The 21,136-nt window shown below is 35.4% G+C and overlaps 2 protein-coding genes across 4 annotated transcripts in view; both read left to right on the top strand.

Annotated features, from left to right (window-relative positions):
- Positions 1 to 6,671, top strand: part of dsh (Segment polarity protein dishevelled) — a 46,874-nt gene extending 40,203 nt beyond the window's left edge. For both annotated transcript variants that reach the window (XM_071598548.1, XM_071598549.1), the window contains exon 14: positions 3,923 to 6,671. In XM_071598548.1, coding sequence (XP_071454649.1) covers positions 3,923 to 4,326 — 404 coding nt within the window. In that variant the 3' untranslated portion in view covers positions 4,327 to 6,671. The remainder of the gene's footprint in view (positions 1 to 3,922) is intronic.
- Positions 6,672 to 11,622: 4,951 nt separating this feature from the next.
- LOC139700065 (uncharacterized) overlaps positions 11,623 to 21,136 on the top strand; it is an 18,387-nt gene continuing 8,873 nt past the window's right edge. For both annotated transcript variants that reach the window (XM_071598547.1, XM_071598545.1), the window contains exons 1-5: positions 11,623 to 12,026; positions 13,223 to 13,342; positions 14,465 to 14,599; positions 16,532 to 16,829; positions 18,546 to 18,586. In XM_071598547.1, the coding sequence (XP_071454648.1) occupies positions 11,874 to 12,026; positions 13,223 to 13,342; positions 14,465 to 14,599; positions 16,532 to 16,829; positions 18,546 to 18,586 (747 nt within the window). In that variant the 5' untranslated portion in view covers positions 11,623 to 11,873. The remainder of the gene's footprint in view (positions 12,027 to 13,222; positions 13,343 to 14,464; positions 14,600 to 16,531; positions 16,830 to 18,545; positions 18,587 to 21,136) is intronic.

Raw genomic sequence — 21,136 nt, 5'->3', positions numbered from 1 at the left:
GTGTCCCAAAGACCCATTTTCTTTTTTCTCGACCAGGACATCCAGAAAGGGCAGCCGGTTTTCCGTTTCCATCTCCATGGTGAATTTAATAGCACCATTTTGTGCGTTGAGGTGTTGCTTCTTTTCCGTGGGGCCATATCACAAATGTGTCGTCCACATATCTCACAAAGAGTTTGGGTTTTTTGTGGAAGGATTGCAAGGCTTTTCGTTCAAAAGCTTCCATGAAAAGATCGGCGATCACCGGTGAGAATGGGGACCCCATTCCAGCGCCATTTGTTTGCCTTTAGAATTTTCCGTTCCACGTGAAGTAAGCATTTCTCAGGCAAAACTCCACCTTCTTTGGGATGTCTTCCGGGAGGCCGTCACTCGCAATAGCTTTGTAGTGATTTCTAATTCTTATTTTAATTATTTACTGTGGTTTGATTAATTTTTAGTTAAGTTACTCTTCATCGTACCTAAAATTCCTTTGTACTTAAATGCCTGACATAGATTGTTCCAAGTTTGCCAATGTCGTATTGTATTATTATCATAGAGTTCATATGCTTGAAGAAACTAAATGACATTCTCTGCTTTGTTGGATGGGATGGAAATTATCCTTCATCGCATCGCATTAGTCAACTGGAGAGTGTCTTTGATAGGTTGGGGTTGTGCACATCCTCGACTGTGTGAAATTCACACATTCTGGGTTTAAGGGCGAGTCCCATTCCCTATGCCATTAATCTGTTTCCAATGAGGTTTTAATGGACAGAGAAAAAGCACTGCTTGGATTTGTAAATGGGTTTATCCAAATTAGGTGAAGTATTCTCATAAATACATAAATAAAAGGACTCATTTCATAAAAAATGTATTAATTTCATCTTTGTGTTATAATTCTTCAAATCTATTAGTGACTTAGCATGCAAAAAAATTGTTTATTATCAAAAAGGAAAATGTTCTCTTTAAATTCCAATACCATATGAGTGACCTACATTCCTCCTTGCCCTTCATGTTAACTATTACCATCATATAATTATTTAGTAGTCAACCATTTTAATGTAGATTTTGGATGATCACAGACTTTACATCCATATATTTCTTTGCCCTGCCTAACAATCATAGCATTGTGTTATTTGTAATCTTAACGTTGATGTTGAATTAATGTGGCTGTCTATTGTTTGCTAAAGGGATGCATTGAACAAATATATCTATCCCATTATCTTTTTTGTCTCATTTATTTCATGAAAAAGCAGTTGATCATGAAAATTAACAAGTCTAAATTATTCTATCTTGAATTTCATGTATTAAATTTAACAGATTGACTAAGGCGATTCCTTAACATTATTTACATAAGTGTTTAGAAATAAATGCAGAAAATTAACTGTTCCATGATGTAGTTTAAGTTAAGTTTTCATGTGATATTTAAATTTCCCTTTACATCAGCCCACAAGCTAAAATTTTTGGTTTTTGAATGGTCGTAATAATGAAATGTTTGTATGAATATATCCCACAAGGTTAGAGGAACAAATTTTATAAGTATGATATCATTAAGGAAATAAATAGATAATATTGAAAATTTAAAACTTTCCATGAACATAATAGGACCCACATTTTCATTTGTTATTTCAATATGCCTTATTAAAGGTTTCTGCTTGATGATAAATTTATTTTAAAATGTACAAAATATATTCATTGTTCTGATGACTGTTTAGTACCATCAATAGTTAATATTAATGAAATGAATTTAAGTAAAACTAAATGCAGCCAAACATGGAATATCTCAACTATTTCACAGGTCTATGAAAATTAATTCCACTCCAAACCAGTTTCATGCAAAATTTGTTTCACTTGAGTATCACCATACACTTTATTATTAGAATAATTAAGTACATGACATGTAAATGATGGTATGAACTGTGAAGGGTTTAGCAACCTGAGTTTACGGTGATATGGGATACAGAAATATGTTTTTATTCAGATGGTATGTGTTAAGCAAAATGCCTTTAGTATTGTTCTTAGAGAGCTTTTTCTAACTGTATGAGGTCTGTTCAAATGATTCTTAAACTTTTTGAATTGCGTGCCTCCAGTTCGTTATTTTTTCATCCGTTTGGAGGCATTATGTCTGGGGAAACTTTCGAAATAACTGCCGTCAACCACTTGCTGAAATTTTGTTTTGTTGATTAGTCATGGCTGTTTATGAGAAGGGCTGTTTGTGGAGTATGGTGAAAAATTGGATCCGTGGAAATAAGTTCTTTGACGGAGCAGCATTGTTCTTTGAAATTCTGCATGAAACTCTGCAAATTCTTCACGGAAAATTTTCAGGATGCTATGAAACATCACACTTGTTATGAGTAGTTTACATTATTTAAAAATGGGCGGTGATTGGTGGAAGATGATTTCCCAGAAGATCAATGCCAACTGATGACCCCCATATCGATAAAGTGAAAGATCTAATTCGTGCAAAATGACTTTTGACTGTCAGGGAACTTGCAGAAGGATGTGGTATCTCAATTGGTTCATGCTATGAAAAATTGAGAATGCATCAAGTTGCTGCAATATTAATTTTACGTTTGATGACAGCTGACCAGAAACAACGTCAAGTTCAAGTCTGTCAGGAACTGTTTGATCAGACTGAAGAGGATAACTTCTTGTCCAGGATCATAGCAGGCGATGAGGATTAGGTTTATCAATATGACTTAAGAACAAAAGGGCAATCTTCACAAGGGATTGGTGAAACATCCTCCCACCCCAAGAAAGCTTAACAAGTTTGCTCAAATGTCAAGGTGTTGTTGACTTTTTTTCTTGGCAAAGTAGGATGTACATCACAAATACCTCCGTAAAGGCCAGAGAATCAGCATGGAGTACTATCTGGGAGTTACAAAATGCCTAAGATGGAGAATCAGGTGAAAATGGCCCTACCTGTGGAGGAGTGGCAAGTGGTTATTTCACCACAACAATCGACCATCTTTTTCCTGAGCTTTCACCCAAAAACAAGACTTCTGTGCTTCCCCACACACCCCACTCACCAGACCTAGCCTCATGTGACCTTACCTGTTCCTCAAACTAAAAACCCTGCTAAAAGTAAAAAGATTTGCCACCATTCCTGAGTAAAAGAAAAATCGATGGAGGAGCTTATGAACAAGCTGAAAGAAGCATTTCGCGTTACCTCATCCCTAAATTATTAATTACTCTTACCAGAATCCAACCTCCTCTGTAAATCCTGAGGAAACATGGCCAATACATATACTGCACATTCCCCTCATCAGTTTTTACTTCTTCTCTGCCAACTGTATATTTTTGCGGATGTAACACTGCCTTATTGGCCTAAAATTACTCTCATTCAGTTGTAGGATCATTGGGTATTGTATTAAAATAATATCCTGCCCCAAGAGTTGGTCTAGAGTGTAGTTCGTGGCTAAAGAACAGCCATGTTGCCTGTTGGCCAACAATGTACGGTATTTTGCAAAAATTTGGTTGACTTCTGTATATTTTTTGCATCTTCATTATCATCACTTCATATCCTGAAATTTTCCTAGCCACAAAAAAATTTCATCTCGATAGCTATGTTCATAAAGAACAATTTTGATGTCACTCGGGAAAAAGAACAGTCCAGACTGGTGACCATGTAACTGGATGGACTTTAACCAATATACATCTCAAATTTTCCAATTATTATTTGGGGCAATTGATGCTCAATGATGGAAAATGGTGACAAACTTTCACTAGTCAACTTTTGAACCACCATGTATATCCCATTAATAAACGTATATATGTTTAGCAAGCTTGGACTAGCAGTGCTGTAAGCCTGTTACTGTTACCCTAAGTTACCCTACCCTGTGCCCTAAGTTGCTATTAATTCAGGTTTGTGATGCTGAAAATATTACCACTTCTGGAATGTTGATTCCATTCTCCCATACCTAAAGCAATGTGATTGATGATTTTGCAGGAGGAAGTAGCAATGGCTCTGAGCCTCGAAAGGACCAAATGGTGGATGGTGTTTCTAAAGGGAACCATGGCCGTGCTGGTCACGGGAGCAGCAGCAACAGTGAAAGCGAAGCAGGGTCATCGCGGCACAGTGGAGGAGGTCGCGGTGCGAGTGGGGGCATTCCTGGAGGCCGCAGGTCACGCTCGAGTGGGGGCTCAGAGCAAAGCAGTGCTGCCACGGCGACCACCACACCTGCCATGCCCCCCATTACAAATGCTGCCTCTGGCACATCATCGCAGCAACCTCTTATGGCAACATCTCATTCCCTTCAGCAACAGCAGCTACCAGAGGACCTCTCAGGGAGCAGGCAGTCGTTCCGTATGGCAATGGGGAACCCGTGTGAGTTCTTCGTTGATGTGATGTGAGACAGTCTTGGTGCCTACCCCGGCCCTCATGTCCCTGACCACTCCCCTGGTCACATTGGGTGACTCTGTGTAATACAGTTCACTGCCGGTCACATATGTGATTGGAGGGGACTTTTATTTGGATGTGGTTGCGTGGATGCAAGAGGCAAGGGATAAGGACACCTCAGCAGAAAAGTGAATTCTTTGCACGTGTGGGAAAGGGTGGGGACTTTACAAGGAAGGCTGAGAGTCCCCTCCAATCCATGAGCAATATTTAGAGAAATGAATGATTAAATCGTGGTGCATACTCAACATCTGTGGAGGTAGGTTGTTTCCTCTCTGTGTTGATACATTTGATACTTTCTATTGAGGACTTAATTTGTAAACCGGTCTTGAATGAGAGAACAGGGTCTACAAGGGTATAAATCTGTCAAGAGGAGTGATGAATTATAGTGTTGCCATTGCCATTACATGTGAAGAACGGTCAGCCCCAGTGTAATGGCAAAAGGCACTTATATTTTTCACACGCAAGTTCCTTACATTGCCCTAATGTGTAATTGAAAGATTGATTTCCCTCTCTATTATATCGTTTCTTTCTTTCTGTGCCAAAGTAATGATGATGGGAGTCATTATTGAGAGAATAGGCTGTAGTTCAGTTTACCTTCATTGCCGTGGACAACTTAACACTGTATCCCTAAGGAATGCAAGCCTCTGGTGTTTTCATAGTCTGCCTTTGGCATGAAGCTTGGAACTTTTAATGCTGTGCTACCAGGAAAGCTGTTTAAATTTCATCCTTCTTCATACTTAATAAAAACACTGATGCTTAGGGAAGGAAAACATTGCTCCTAGAACATATTGTTTTGAAAAAACTTCATTTGCGCCACTGGTTTAATCCAGAGGAATTCCAGTTGCTGGACATAAGTTATTTCATTTAACCATTTGTCTTGAATCTGTAAATATTGTAACTGTCATTTACATGGCAACAGAGAATCAGCTTCAAAACCAAGATGTACTCATTGATTGGATGAAGCCGGTTTGTAGAGCTCTGTGTGGTATCTAATAATGGCTGACTATCACATCAGTTGACTGACAAGCATTCAATGCTTTTTACAGACCTCTGCTTCTGTTTCAAGATCAAATAACATTAGAAAAGGATTCCAGCACAACTAGTACTATGTTTTTATGTTGTATATGAAGAGAAATGTGAAAATTCACCCAGCCTTGACTACAATTTTTCCACTAAGTTGTGGTTTAAAACATAGATGTATTATTAATTTATCATATATATTGACCAATGCCTGTTGTTTGTTTTATGTAGCATCCAAACACATTTTTCTCAGGTGTACTTTATATCTCCTTGTTGCCTTGTTACTTTAACCTGTAGCCTATTATTCTTGTTCCTATAATCTACTAGCAATTTTATTTTTGTTATTTCAGTCTTATGTGACTGCATGAATAGGAATAATCCTTTTCTTGTTTTATAGGGTGTCACTCCTTACTGATACAAAAATGTATTTTGTAGTTACCAGTATCATGTAAGGCAAAAGCACTTTTGAGCGGCACTCTGTGAAATTTTTGACTTTTTAATTGGCAAATGTATAGCACAAAAAGAATTAATACTGTTTAAGTAATTAAGTGAAGCATTTAATTCCTACATGGTTAAAGAAGAAATGTGATTAATAACTTTTAAAATGGTTGAATTTATGTTATAAATGTATGGTTAAGCTTTTTTCAAGTTGGAAAATTAATTTTGGATCTTTTACAGTGCCCAAATATTGTTCATATAAGTATTGTATACGTCATGCACAGGGAGAAGGTTGAATGTTTTCAGCCAAATAATCCAGTCGCTCACCTTTGTAGCCTACATTTTTATGTCACAGACTTGAATATTTTTGGCAAAGTTTGTATCTTTGTAAGAAGAGCTGCCGTGACTTATGATTTTAATGTAAACATAAACTGATATATTACCTTCATTTTATGGCCGTGTATTGTGGTGGTATAAGTTCGTTGTAAGACTGTAAAAGTTGAATTAAGTGTTGTCACTTATACTTTAATATTTATAGTCAGTTTTTGCTACAGTGCTAAATTTTTTTACCTATAGTGTCATTAAAAACTTACAAAATTAGCTGAAGTACATGGAAAAATCTTAACTCTCAAATGAACATCTGTAAGTTGATTGTAATATTTATACACTTACTGTTTTCTAACATGTTATGCCTTTGAATTATGTGTTGGTAGTTATTATTTGTACAGTTCGTGTAAATACAGTATCTGAATGATATTTAAAATTACATTTTAGTTCATTCGATCCTTCTGTGTATACTTGTGGAATGCTTTTTTACGTAGAGAAGTACATTTCAATAAAGGAACTTTTTAGCCAATACATGTGGTTTTTTTACTACACGAGTACTTTACTACCTGTGCTTTCATGTATACATACTGGGGTAGTTGTTTCAGCTTATCAAAATTGGAGAAAAGTTGAGTTCATTAAAGTCGTGTAAAGGTGTTGCAGAAATGATTACTGTGAGGACAATATTGTCATTTGCATTGGAAATGGATGAAAGTGTGTAAGTGAAACCATTTTATCTTTTGGTTATTCCTCGATAATGGCTTTTGAAATAATTTTTTTTTCAAAATTTAGGTGTTTTGGAGGACAAGATTATGTCAGTTGGTGGTTTGTTGGAACATATAGATTATATATAAGAGCCTCAACTCAAAGATGGTTTCCTATTTTTGGTACTGAAAACATATTAAGGAATCCAAGCAAATGACTGGATTCATGCAAGAACAAATTTGGAATTGTAAATAGATTTTATTCTTTGTATTTATTTGCTTTTTGTCCGGGTCAAGTGTTGTAATGTAAAGGAAATGCTAATTTTTCTATGCTCGGGTACCAAAAGCTTTGCTGCTTATTACTAGGTAGTATTTAACTTTGTAAAATAGTGATGGTTATGTGTAACAATTTTTTCCAGTATTGTTGCTACAAGCATTACATGCTTACATTGAATTGTAGATGTCATGATATTTCAGTAGTCAATTGTTCAATGTTTGGATCTCAATGGGACCTGTACTAGCCAAAGAATCAATATGATGTTACATTTTAGATTTTAAAATATTTGCACATTACTGATGAGTGAAAGGTGAGCATTTGATTGAATGTTAAATGCCTTATGTGGCATTTGAAACTGATCTTCAAATTGGCTGGTATATAAACTGTGTTACCTATCAAATAACCTGGCTTGGCATCATTTATTTACCATTATTAGCTAAAGTGAACTCTCAGTTTTCTGGGCTAATGAGATACCATCTAATAATCAAAAATGTTTGTGGATCATTTGGTGCAGCCAGGGTGATAGGGGTATGAGGGACAAAATGATTCAGTGCAACCCATAAAACATGCAAGTAATGGACCTCAAAGGAATTTTAAAATAAATCATAATTATTTCAAGTCTTGATTGAGATTAATTCATATAGTTCCTTCTGTACAAGATAAAAGAGTTCTTACCTGCAAAAGCATGTTTATGGGACCATTATTCATTAGATAGATATAGTGGTGATGTTCCTTTCTCTGTGAATTTGATACATGATATTCTTTATCACCTAATTTAGGAAAAGCTTTTTTTCACAAGTCTTTTATGTACATTATTTTACATTAACTACAGGTACTGGTTTTGCTTACGTATGACTGACCCATCTGCTACAAATCTTCCTAGTGGCTTAGTAGGGTGGGGGTAGATGGAAGATTTTTGAAAGGTCAATTTAGAATAAAAGGCATGAATTTATAGGGTTCTTTGCAAATTTCCATGCCAAACCCCTTGGTGATGAAAGTTAAATGGCGAGTTAGCATCACAAATCATATACTAGTACACATTTTGGAGAGTGACAGCATATTCATTGGAAGGTTGTGTGAAGCTGCTAGATGGAGGAGCTGTCAAGGGGATCAGTTAGCAAAGGAGAAGGTAGTCAGAATACATGGCATTGCTTGAAGACAGAAAAAGAATACATATCAGTTGTAGTTATTCTGGAAGTTAACTGACAGCCGAAAGGAATATGGGAGAAGTTGGAGGGATGTGAGACTAGAGATGATGGCATTAAACATTGTGGGATGAGAACAAGTTTTGGTTCTGCTTCCCTAACTGTCTCCCCTAAAACCTCTGTGTTCTGTGTAAAACAGTGATGAAACCCCCTCCTCAGTTCTATGTAAAAATGAAATTCAGCCATTCTGCGATTTACATGGGATCAGAGGTTTGAGGGGGGCAATTGCCTCCCTCTGTGCCTATGTCACTGGGCTGCGGCAATTGCTATTTTGCCAATTATGGCTCTTACTCTCCTGATATGTATGTCTGTGGAAAGCAAATTTATTATGATTTTATTAAAACAATTAGCGCAGTGATTTTTTCATGTGTAATATGAAATCAGGAAAATCATTAAGAGAGAATAAAAACTGAATGAATACTTAGAATCAGTTAACTGAAGACATACATTTGATGGTAATTTGTTTCCTTAAAATTAGTAACCATGGGTTTTGCAGAAGTATAAGGTGGGCTGAATTTAGACTAAAAATCATAGTATAACCTTTGTTGATCTATGTCATAGTAAATAATAGATATTATGTAAATTGAGGAGTGTATTTGTTTGTGAAGCAGGGTAAATGAAATTAGCTCTGATGTTGAATGTTCTGCTAGTCTGCTCAATTTAAATGGCGTTGCAGTCATTAGAGTGGAGGTTATAAATTTTGATTTGTTCCATGATGCCTACTTTGTTGGATCCCAGAATTTTTCTGAGCATGTCATTTGTAGTGTCTTTGACTTCTTCCTTAGGGAACAAGTGTTGGATTCTAAGAGATATTATCCCAAGGAAAGAGAGGGTCTCTCACTTTGATCCTTTTTTTCAAGGGGTTTTGTGTTGTATATCTCCTTCATGGCCACTTGTGTCTGTTTCCCACGGTACAGTGTATCTATTAATTCCATGGCCTATCCATTGTTGCCTGCTATGTGTTCTATTTTGTGGGATTCTAATTGTTTGCTTGTGTTAAACATGGGTATATTGCACAGTCAGTGTGTAATGGAGTGAAATATTGCTTATTTTTGTAAGATGTCTTAAAAAAGCATGCATCACTAGGTTTGTGCAACACTGTCTTATAAAGATAGAAAAGTTGTATTTTCCTTGCTGATTTTGATAGATAAATCCAGAAAATTTAGTCCCTTCACTTCCCAAATCACTTGTAAACTGGATTATTTTATTATCAGAATTTAATAAAAATAACAATTTGTTGAGTTTCGTCCCCGTCCAGTCACAGAAAACGTGGTGCCAGTATGTGGCACTGCACTTGAATATATCATGTCTTGTTAGGAGGCCATCTAAGCTCGATATTCCCCTGCTGTGCACTCTTCTTTGGGAGATTTTAACAGACACACTTGTAAGTGAGAAGATTTTATCTTTACTCTTGTATGGCAAAAAAGGTTGTGAATGGTGAGAAGGGAACAAGTAATTAGAGTAAAAGAAGCTGCAAAAGTTTAGTTGCTTATGTTACAGGTGATTTTAAAGTTTTCTTTGGTTGTATATAGTTCATGGCATATATTATATTTCAGAGGGCTCTTAAATTAGCTGATTCATAGTTACTATCTAAGTTAATCCTGCTTCATTTGCTTAAAACAGAGGAATGTGTTAAATATGAAAAGTATGGAGGACTGCAAAAGAACTGTAATTACGTGTTCTGCATCAGATATTGAAATAATGAAGCAAAGGTGCTCCAGGTACAATACAAATGAACCAAAGCAGCAATGACTGAACTTTTATGACTTGTGCTTGTGACACTGAAATTTGCACTTCTGCCCTGTTTCATTTTGTATTGAAGCTTTAATTCTTCTGAATTTTACATGAAAATATTTAATATACAGAATACCTGAATAATTCTCCCATAGCAAGGTACAGATTGTAAAGTTTCAGCCACTATCTTCATGTGTATTCTAATACTCACCACTGATAGTCTAAAAATTGTAATATATAATATTTTGGATAAAGATAATCTCTGAGATAGAATGCAGATTTTGTGTAACACTTAGTACATTGCAATGGGCCAAAACCATATCTTCTAACCAAATTATTAACAGATGAAGTTTGGTTTGGGGCGCTCAAGGGAAAATGAAAGAAAGATACAGAAAGTCCAGGTTAATTTTGACACTAATAATATGGTTCTATGCTTGACAAAGGAGCATGTGTATCATAATACAGGGCTGTGAGTATTTGTAATCTAGCCCTCCTTTTTTCCATAATTTTTGGCTGGCTATATTTTACTAGCTACTCATTCTTTTGGAGAACAAACCTTTTTTTGCATTCATTAATGTTTAATTTGAACATTTAGCCAAGGATTTTATAGGTGGCCCTGACCTTCAGCAGATTCCTTTGAGTTTTCAAGCCAGCCCACTTATTTGGCCACTTTTAGACTTTATGAGCATCAAATATACCGTAGCCGATCCTATTAGGGGACAATTGACCCTGATTTTGGATCTAGCTCTCCTTTTGGCAGTCATTCATGTTTTTTATTACTTTATCATAGGATACTCTTATCCAAATCAGGCATAATTAACATCTGGGATTTGTATCAATGGTTTTATACGATGCAGCCACACAACAATGATGTGCAGGTTTGTATTATTAGATGGAGACCACACACCAAATACTCAGTTATCAGGCAGACCATCAGATATCAGGCAAAACACAGCTCATAACAATGATACATCCAAATCAGACCACCTGTAATGATGGAGAATTTTCAGTATTATCTCTGAATCCATTTCTCCTGAGAGGTGCAGTACTGTCCAGAAATCATTCAATATAGATTTTGGGAACATTCCCCAAACAATACGACTGAATTCAGAGAATTTTCACCGCATATTTTTTTGTGGAAACTTATAGTGCAAACCCACCCACTAGCTTCAAATTGAATACGCTACAATGGTAATATTCCACCAAGTAAAATAGGCAATGAGAAATTTACCATATGAATTCTTATGGGCATTATTAATTCATTTATTTTTGCCAGAATACGGGTCTACATTCCCGACCGTCCATTCCTATGTTTGTGAAATTGATATGTAAACAGAGAACACTCCTTAAGGATGTCTCTTATTATTTTTTTACAATAAGTTAAGCTAAAAAACTGAAGAACAATGCCTTATCTTCAACAGGGAATTTCAGAATCTCTGAATTGAATCCAAATATTTACCGAAACATATTACGTAATGCGAAGTGACTTCATTTGAATAGTCCGGGAAGGAAGTTCCCAGTCTTCTCTCGGAACAAAAACGCGACGAAAGCGTTATTATCGGCAGTCGAAATCATAATAGTGGCAAACTCAAGGAAGCAGCAGTGTCTTAAAATTTGCTTTGTTTTCAAAGTTTATTGGTTGTGTAGCTAAACTTCTAATGTCTTGATCGGAATTTAAATTTTGAACCTTAGATATGGTTAGACCGGTCGAAATGACGGTGATTTAATGCGGGGATAACCCAATAATAAAAACTGGAGCGAATCTTCTGACATCCATCGGTTAGTCTAAAGTGTCAAAAATGCCAGGTTGTAGTGCTTACGGTTGTAGTAACAGGACTGAGGATGGTGTTTGCTTGAAAGTATTTCCTCGTGACCCAGTAAGGAGAGCAAAGTGGGCTGCCATGGTGAACAGAAAAAATTGGACCCCCAAAGATACGTCGTACCTATGTGAGGTAAATAAAATGTATCTAGCAACGCAAGTTTTCCTTCCGTTCCATTATTCATATCAAAGGATACGCGCCTTTTAGAGTTTTCAACTTCATCGTAGGCCAAAGAGTGTCGTATAAGTTCAATTAAATAATATCTCTGGTAGAGTTACACATTACACCACAGATCAGCTAAGTCTTTCGACACCTTAAAAGTGATGATTATCTATTTCTTAGAAGAAAGATGTTTCACGAAATTCAGTAATCTCTTCAAGTGAATGTGAAAAAAAGCCAAACTCTTCCTCTGAAAGCTGTGATGTAATTTAAAATATCTGCCATGATTCCTGTTTGCCCTGCTTTATGAAGCCGATTTCCTTTCCTATCCATCCCCTATGGCGCAAATGACCTCAGCCGTCGGTCGCCTCCCCTAAATGCTACTACTTATTTCCCAGTCATAGGTCATATTTTTAACCATCCAAGTATCATGATTGTAAAGGTTTTGAATAGAACGTATCTTAGCGGAGCATATATCTGTTATTTGTCACTTCTCTACAAACCTTACTTCACATCGTGAATATTTTTCTATTCCATTCTCTGCTATCTCTACTGAATCGATTATGCTGAAAGTTTGGAAAAATTGATTTATAAAATGTATCATCTGATTGGTTTAAATTATGATACATTTGGCAGTATTTGATATACTCCATTTAGCTTATATTTTTTATTCACTTATGAGAAATGGTGGTACTCCCAAAATATTTTTTCTGTGCAACCTTTTTATTATTTCATCTATTCAACTTTCTTATAAGTCAGATGATCTTATTAAGGCAAGATTGAACCTAAAAGATCCCAATGGTCCCATGTACTTAATACCCTAACCTTATCCAATATCTACTGCACTGAATTTCGGATTCACTCAGCATTGCTTGCAACCCCTTGGTTGACTGCCAAACTTGGTCATAAGCCAACCTAACTGATTTTATATAAGAAAATGTAAATGGTTTGGCATCCTTGTAATGCACGTTCTTTTTTGATGTTACACATTTAAAGTTTATTTATGGATAATTTCAAGTTGAGTTCATATTAAATTTAAGGAAAGACATAAAAATGACTGTTTATGCTCAGCAAATCATTGAAAAGTGTGGTTAAATCATGAAAATTAATGGAATTTCAACCTATCAAACCTTTTAAAGATTATTACGTACTTCGCGTATATTTTCCAGGAACATTTTGAAGAGAATCAATGGGAGGTGACTCGGGTGGATGGTAAGAAGAAGTTAAAATCGAATGCTATTCCAACTATCTTTGATGTTGTTGTAAAAAGGAAAGCTAAAAATGTGGCTGTGAGTATTTTTCAATTTGTTCACTTCATTCCTTAGCATGCACAGGAGTACCAGTTTGGTTCAAAAGTTGGGTTTTCTTGTTGTCTTGTTAGAGAAGGTTATTGGCAGCTAAGTTCATTTGCACCATTAGGAAAGGTGGTTAATTTGGGGTAAATTTAGGATTTTTAGACTATGAGGAAGGGTGGAGAGAAAACTAGCACTAGCATAAGCTTACTCTTAAGAAAGAACTTCAAGGGGTCCACAGTTTCATGTCCTATCTGACAGATGGTGACTTCGCATAGCACCCCAAGTTGGGATTGGGATGCCACTGAAAAATTCTGCCAGAATCAGAAATTCAACCTCAGGCTGTGCAGTTTTTTTGTGAAAGGGCATCAAATATGAGTAATTATTTACGCAGAAACATTTTTATATATTAGTGTGGATTATTGGTTTTTATCATAATGCATGAAGAATTGATTTATCTTGTTTGGTTACTCTTCCTGCATTCATAGAATAGCTTTTAATTTCAATTAAAAATGCTAGGGTTTATGATTCCTTTGTAGTAAATATTTTAAGTAAGTTACTATTTTCGGATAAAAGTTTTCTTTTGCATAATCCAGATTTTATTGCAAGGTTACATGACTAATTTCGTGTTAAGTTACAAAAAGGACAAAAGTGTTATTGTATGAAGGAACATTTTTTGAAATCCTGTACCTTCTGCCGGGAATTGCTCGTCCAGTACCTAGTTCCATCTGACTTTCTGTGAGGTCAGGAGCTTACAGGAGACAGTGTTTTTTTACCATGCAGTTATTGCTTAAAGACATAATGTATCAACACAGTATTACTGCCTATGTTGATATTGAATATCGGTCCTCGATTGAGATCGGCACATTTTTGCATGAACTTATGTCAGGTGTATGGTACCCTGGTTTGGATTCCTGGTTCATGCACCAAAATTGGATTCCAAGGTTTTGAAGTAAAATGTTAGTAATACTAGAAACTATAGCACAAACATAAAATTACTTTCACCTTGAAGCTTGCCAACTACAAGCTGTAATAAAGTCTGTTTTCTATGATTAATATTGTTGCAGAATTAATCAAAATACTCTGGCTTATTTGTGTACTTTTTTATTTATAATTTAGGGGAAAAGGTCTAAGCAACCTAGAACTGATGATGAATCAGTGATTTACTGCATAGACATGTTGGAGCAATGCAAGCAAGCAATGAATCCTACTCCTGAATGTGTTGTGTGTAGCCGTCCATTGGACGACAAAAAGGTAGGCATTTAAATGGAAAAATTATGGTGTCCTATCCTTTAATTCAAAAAGAACTGGAAAGACTGCCTTCTAACTAGACTGTCTTTTTCCTCCCTCCACTCTTCTTGGAACTATTTGTTTGTCATTTATTCAATCCATTTGGTCTTCATCATATTTCTGTAACCCGACATTTCTATTGTACCCAAATTTGTATATTCTGCTGCTGCTATTGTCCATGATTCACTGCCACCGAGATAAATATTTCAGGTGTACATAATTTACTTTCAGGCTTATGTTACCAGCTGTCAATACACTTCTCTTTGTTAGTTAACTTCTTTTCCTGAGTTGTTGTTCTAATTCTTCCTTATTTATTTGTAATTTTTCCAACACCTAGTTGTTGATTCTCCAGTGTAATCTCTTATTCTGCCTTCTGATGTTTTACGGCTTCTTTTTTGTTTTCGAGTCTTTGAATGACATGTCTTCCTTAACTTCTGTAAATTAAGAGTTGACTAAGTCTTCAGATTTCCTCTTTCTGTCTCAACATCTATGTTTTTTGTAAAATGCAACATATCAGCCAAGGGCATGCATCTTTTAAGTATTTCCTTTGATCTAGTGCAATGCCCTCTTGATGTATGTATAGTAGATAATGGGAAAATGCCTTTTCTTTTTAAAGGTTTGGTCTGACTCTTCTATTCTGGAATACCCTCATATGTCATTTAATCTCGTTATTCCAGACGGCAATATTGAATTATTTTTTGTCAAATCTGCTAGTGTGATGAATTTCCTCATTTTCTTTCCTATGAGTAGCCTAAGGACTACCTAAGTAGATTTTGTACCCCTGATATACCTATATGATATATATACCTATATGATATATATACCTATGATGACCTATATGCAAACTGGTCTTAATCAAGAAAAAAATCTGCTTTACTTCCCATTATTCAATGTTTTATTCTTGTTCAGATAATTTATGTTTAAGTCATCAGGCTTGTAGTTAATAAATTTTCATATGTATAAGTTGTCTTCTCATTGGAAATAAGAACAATTCTGTTCCATGGAAGTCAAGCCCTATTTGAGTGTATGTCACCTGATTTAGTGCAGCATCATGAAAATAAATGGTCCAAAATTTTTAACAAGCTTAGAAGTAACACTTTCTAAGGCTTTGTTGTCGCAAAGACCTCTAACTGCTGTGTTAGTCATACATTATCACCTCAATATGGTATCTCCTTTATGCTCTTCATTGTTTTATTTCTCTTAAACAATTTTTATTTTGATCTCTACAATTGTAATTCAATTACAAGTAGTACAATTGCTCCCAGGATTTTCTCCTCATTGCTAGTCTTAATTTTAATTTTAAAAGTCCTTGTGATTATTTCAAATTATATAGTGAATTTAGCTACATTCCTTGAAGTGGTTTTCCACTTTCTTATTCACAGCTTTCAACTTTCCATTCACAATTTTTTTCTCTGATTTGCTTTGATTTATCTGACAAATTTTTCTAGCTTTCTGCTAATTTCACTCAATACTTCTTTTTAAAATGATAGTCCTTCATTCCTCATGCACTTGTTGTTTCTTTTCCCTTGGCTGTATTACTTACTTCATGGCCTGGACTTTCTTTTGATGACTTTCCTAATGCCAGCAGCTTGTTTTGCAGATTTAATTACACACCATTAAAATAATTCTGAAGATGGATTGCATTTTATTAAGAGCATTGGTACAATGGTCCAATATTTGTATTTATATTTGAGTGGTGATAAAATTTTAGTCACTGAATCAATTTAATGGTGACATTTTTATTGATGCCTTAAAATTTATAATGGCAATTGTTTATTAAAATGTTTGATTACATCCTCCATAACAATACTTGTATGAATAGTAGTATTTGTAATAGCAGATTGCAATAGTAGAATTTGTAAGTCTTGACCAATTCTACTGATTTTATTATTGTAGGAATACCTTAGCACTCTGACAGTAACCACAGGACTTTCTCTGTACCAATATTTAAATGGAATTTCCAGTAATAAGTCATCAAAGATCAAACAGTGCTCATCAAGTGACTCAGTCTGCTACTTCTGCGCTCATCTTATTAACTATGCAGATAAAATAGAAGCAGAATTAACTAAGCTGAAGCATGCATTTCAAGGCTGCCTTCAGATCAAAAGTCTGAGAGCAAATGAACAAGCTATGCTAAAACCTGAATTTGATTCACATGTTGCAATTCTGGATGAATTTGGTGAGAAAGTATTAGGTAAGTCTTGCTGAATAAATTTTGTAGCTGGTTAATTAAGAATTGCTTATAAAAACAGGAAAATCAATGCTTATCTTGGTATTTTGTATGGGGGTTGAAAATACTGTCTCAAATCAAAAAATGAATAGATACTGAATTAAATCGAATTCCAAAAAGATCAAAGTTTTGAGAGAGATTAATTTTAGCTTTAAACGTAAAATGTATCCCTTTCTATTAATATTAGATTTTCCTGAAAATCTGTTTTTCTATCTCCTATTTTTGAATTGATTGTATCCCATTCTCACAGCTGCTCGCTGGACTCCTATAGCCCTTGAAATAATCATTTGTTAGATTTTGAGAAATTATCCATTTCCAATCCAGGCATTGGAATAAAAGCTCTATGAACAATCATATTTGTAGTTGCTAATGAGTAGATATGATCTGTTTATTTGACGTGTTGTTTTTTTACGTTTTATTTATGTTTTATTTGACCTTATGGAATAGTAATAAATTATTATTATTTTATGTTCATTCATATGAAGTAATAGTTGACGTATTCCTTTAAAATTCCTATTCTTGTTTTTGATTTTGATGTAGGTGCTTGTCTCACATTGTCTCAGAGCATTGATTGGGTAAATGGTTTAATACCAGTTATGGGCTCTTTTGAAAATAATAGATTTACTCTGATTTTAACTGAATAAAATGAACTATTTGCTAGTTCCTTAGCTGGTTTGCCAAAATGGTTTCTTTTACATCAAAAGTTCACTGTTGTACATTTAGTAAATATTCCTTAGGTAAGATATAGGAACATTCTTCCCCAATTATTTGAATTGGTTAGATAATATTTCAATCTAGTGTAACTGCCATCCGCTGGACTATATTATAATATCTTAAACAAGTTATCTAATGTTGCTCGATAGCTCAGAACATTATTTATCAGCTTATATTAGAAGAATAGAAATATGTAGCTTGATCACAGTTCCTTGTGGCACTACAGGTACTTATGCCTATTTTATTCCTTTATCATTCATACTTCAACTTGCTTTTATGATGTGATTATGTAATCAATCATCCCTATAGGTTTGGTGTTGCTATGTTTTGAATCATCCTCTTGAGTTATTATTTCTTTCCTAGTTATAATTTCTATAGTAGAAATACCGTAGTTATGGAGGAAATCATCTACCTGCCTAATTAAAATTAATGCTAATGAAAGTTAAAATACAGCTGTTTAAAAAAAATCCTATGATTTATAGTGAATTTTGAAAAACCTAGAGGATGAAAATTTTCCACTTTCAAATATCCTGTGTAACTGTGAATTTGAAGTCACTGATTTATTGGAAGCTCTGTTTGGGATCTAAGTATTAAGTAAGTATCATGTGCTGCTTTTGTGCCAGAAGGGGAGTTCCTGTAATGAATCAACAGGCTTCTATAAAAAAATGAGGATATCAACTCGCAGCCTAAAGTATTCTATCCATTATCAATGTATGTGTTGATGTTTGTTCATTTTAATAATACAACTGTGTATACTCATTCACACCAGTGAATGCGAATTTCCTTGAATTCTCATCAGCCAATGATTCTCATTTTCACTTCTGTATTTGTGGCTTGTTCTACTTGTTGTCTTGTAAATGTAAGTAGTTGTCTGTCATTATAAATGAGTTTTGTTAGTGTTCTTGTGGAACACTTGGAACTTAATGCATTGCCCTTAATTATTTGTTTCTTTTTTCACTTTTTTAGGACCAGATTCTGCAGCTTCAAGAGATAATGTGTTAAGTTATGTAAGTTTTACCACTTATCCTGAGGAACTTCAAATGCATTGTTCTGCATGTTAGTTTTTAGCTAATAATATGGGTTAGCAATTTAAATACGCTTATTTATCAAGAGACATTATAGAAGCATTCAGGAGATCACTGTTTGTATTAATGAAAGATTTACTTCACCTCCTCTTTCTTTCTTTCTTTGCATTCTTAATATTTCTTTTGCCACTTAAGTAAATAAGTTGAATTGAGCTTTTATGCACAAGTTAATGGAATGAAATTCTATATGTATATTGCAGCATATTAGATATTAAAGAGTACACTAAGGAAAGGTGAAGTAGATGTGCTGTACAAAAAGTGAAAGGTGAAAGTACTATCAGGAAGTAAAAAGAAAAAATCAGTACTAACTATTAAATATGTGGCAGGAAAATTATTGATTGAACCAGAAAATATTCAGAAGAGATATTGAAGGTAATCAAGAATCGATAGTAACAATTTTCCACTAGATAAGTTAATAAGTGCGACCAGATTTCTAGGCTGTGCAGTGGCCATTTCTGGCTAAAGCTTTGGCCCTAAGCATCTCATCACCGACATCATTTCGGCTGAAATAAAGAAGGTGCCCGGCAAGTTCCATTGCCCAACTATGAAAGAAGCCACTCTCAAGACCCTCTCAAAGGAAATAGAATATGAGAAACTCACCATCATCAAAGCAGATAAAGGAAAGTGCATCGTAATTATATACAAAGATAATTACATAAGTAAGTGTCAAGACTTCATTTCCTCCAACAATTTTGAATCCTGAAGAAAGACTGCATTGCAGCATACCAAAAGTTAGTAAAATACAATATCTTTGGCAGTTAGTGTTTTTAGTGACAGGGAAAAATTTTACCTGGTTACTCTGAGGCCACTACTCCCAAGATTGTATGGTTTACCCAAACTCCGCAAAAAAGACGTAACAATTAGGCCTGTGGTAGCCAGTATGGGTGCGCCTGCGCATACTTCCTCTAAACTAAATTCAATTTCTTTGCCAACTCTGATTTTAAATCAAACTTAGGCGTCAAAGATTCACTGTCTTTTGTGGAACTGCTCCAAAATGTTACCTTCACTCTGAACGCCAAGTTAGTATCATTTTTCATCCAAAATCTTTTCCCTCAATTTGGAAACAAGAGGTATCATTATACACCCAAGACATCCTTTCCAATGCCAATGTAGACAGCTTAATAAACACCAAGATATGTAAGTTAGTCCAACTTTGCGTCAACCAAAATTAATTTCTGTTCGATGGAGTGTATTACAAGCAAAAGAGGACTAGCCATGGGCTCCACCTCTTTCCCCTCTTCTAGCAGAAATTTTCATGGACAGATTAGAGGAGAAGATTTTCAATTCTAGAACATAAAAAATAGTGGACAACATCCTATACTGGTATAGATATGTAAACGACATCCTGTTCTGTTGGATGGGGAGCAATACATGGAGTTGATGGGAAAATTAATTGCCTCAACCTTATTATCGAATATTGGGGAAGCAAACTCATGTTTGATATCTACAGAAAGCCCTCATATTCAGACCAAATGATTCCCTCAGATTCTTGCCACCCTGTTTCCCATAAACTAGTCAGCTTCTACCCTATTAAAAGTAGACTAATTTATATCCCTTTGCCGAAAACAAACTATGACTGTGAACTCAAAATAATTAAACACTTTGCCGCAAACAATGACTCTACCAAGGATCTGATCAACTCTCTGCTCCAGAAGGAAAAGACCAAGCTCGCCAACAACTTAACCATGTCTCTTACTAAGGAACTGGCCACAGAAACCCGAAAATGGTGCAAAATCCCTTTCATTAATAATACTTTGTTCAAGATAGCCAACCCAGTCCCAAAGAGCAAATACATGGTCTCTTTTTATACCCCTTTCAATGTGTCAAAGTAGTTTTGTTAAAACAAGGATGCTTTCGAAAGTACACGGAAGAGTGGTGTTTACGTGATTTATCGTGAGGACAAAGCTGCCTATGTGGGCCAAATGGGAAGGAATTTCACCACCTGAATCAAAGAACATGAGAAGTGCATGATCCTAGGGAATATCAAATCAATGATTGTCAAACACTTACTAGAGACTGACCACGCCTGTGTTTTCCTATTGCCAGTGCTACATGTCTTTAACAAAGGCTGAAAATTAGATGCAATTGGAAATTGTTCAATGGGTAAAGGAGAATACCCCCTTCTTAATGACATGCAGTTCAGCTCCTCCTCCCCCTCCTTTCCAATAACTTCCTTGAGTACATTCTTACTGGCATGTGACACAGATCCACCCATTCCTATTGTTTTGTTCCCTTCCACCCTCCCCCCGATATGTGTATAAAGTGTAAGGCCCTGGCCCCAACAAAGCCTACCTCCCCCCTCTTCCCTGCTGCCATTAAGTGATCGAAGATGGATGCTAATCACCCAAGTGGTCTTCAGAGAGTTTGTGAGAACTGTTTGTAAAGCTTTAAACTTTGTATTTCATAATCCTATGCCAACATTTCTCTTCTCCCTTCCCTCTTCGAGCAACTTCCACCCCCCCCCCCCTAGCT

The sequence above is a fragment of the Hetaerina americana genome, unplaced genomic scaffold, assembly GCF_022747635.1.
Source record: "Hetaerina americana unplaced genomic scaffold, ioHetAmer1.1.p SCAF_10, whole genome shotgun sequence".
Lineage (NCBI taxonomy): Eukaryota > Metazoa > Arthropoda > Insecta > Odonata > Calopterygidae > Hetaerina > Hetaerina americana.
The sequence above is the reverse complement of the archived record's forward strand: the minus strand, read 5'-3'. Positions and strand labels throughout refer to the sequence as shown.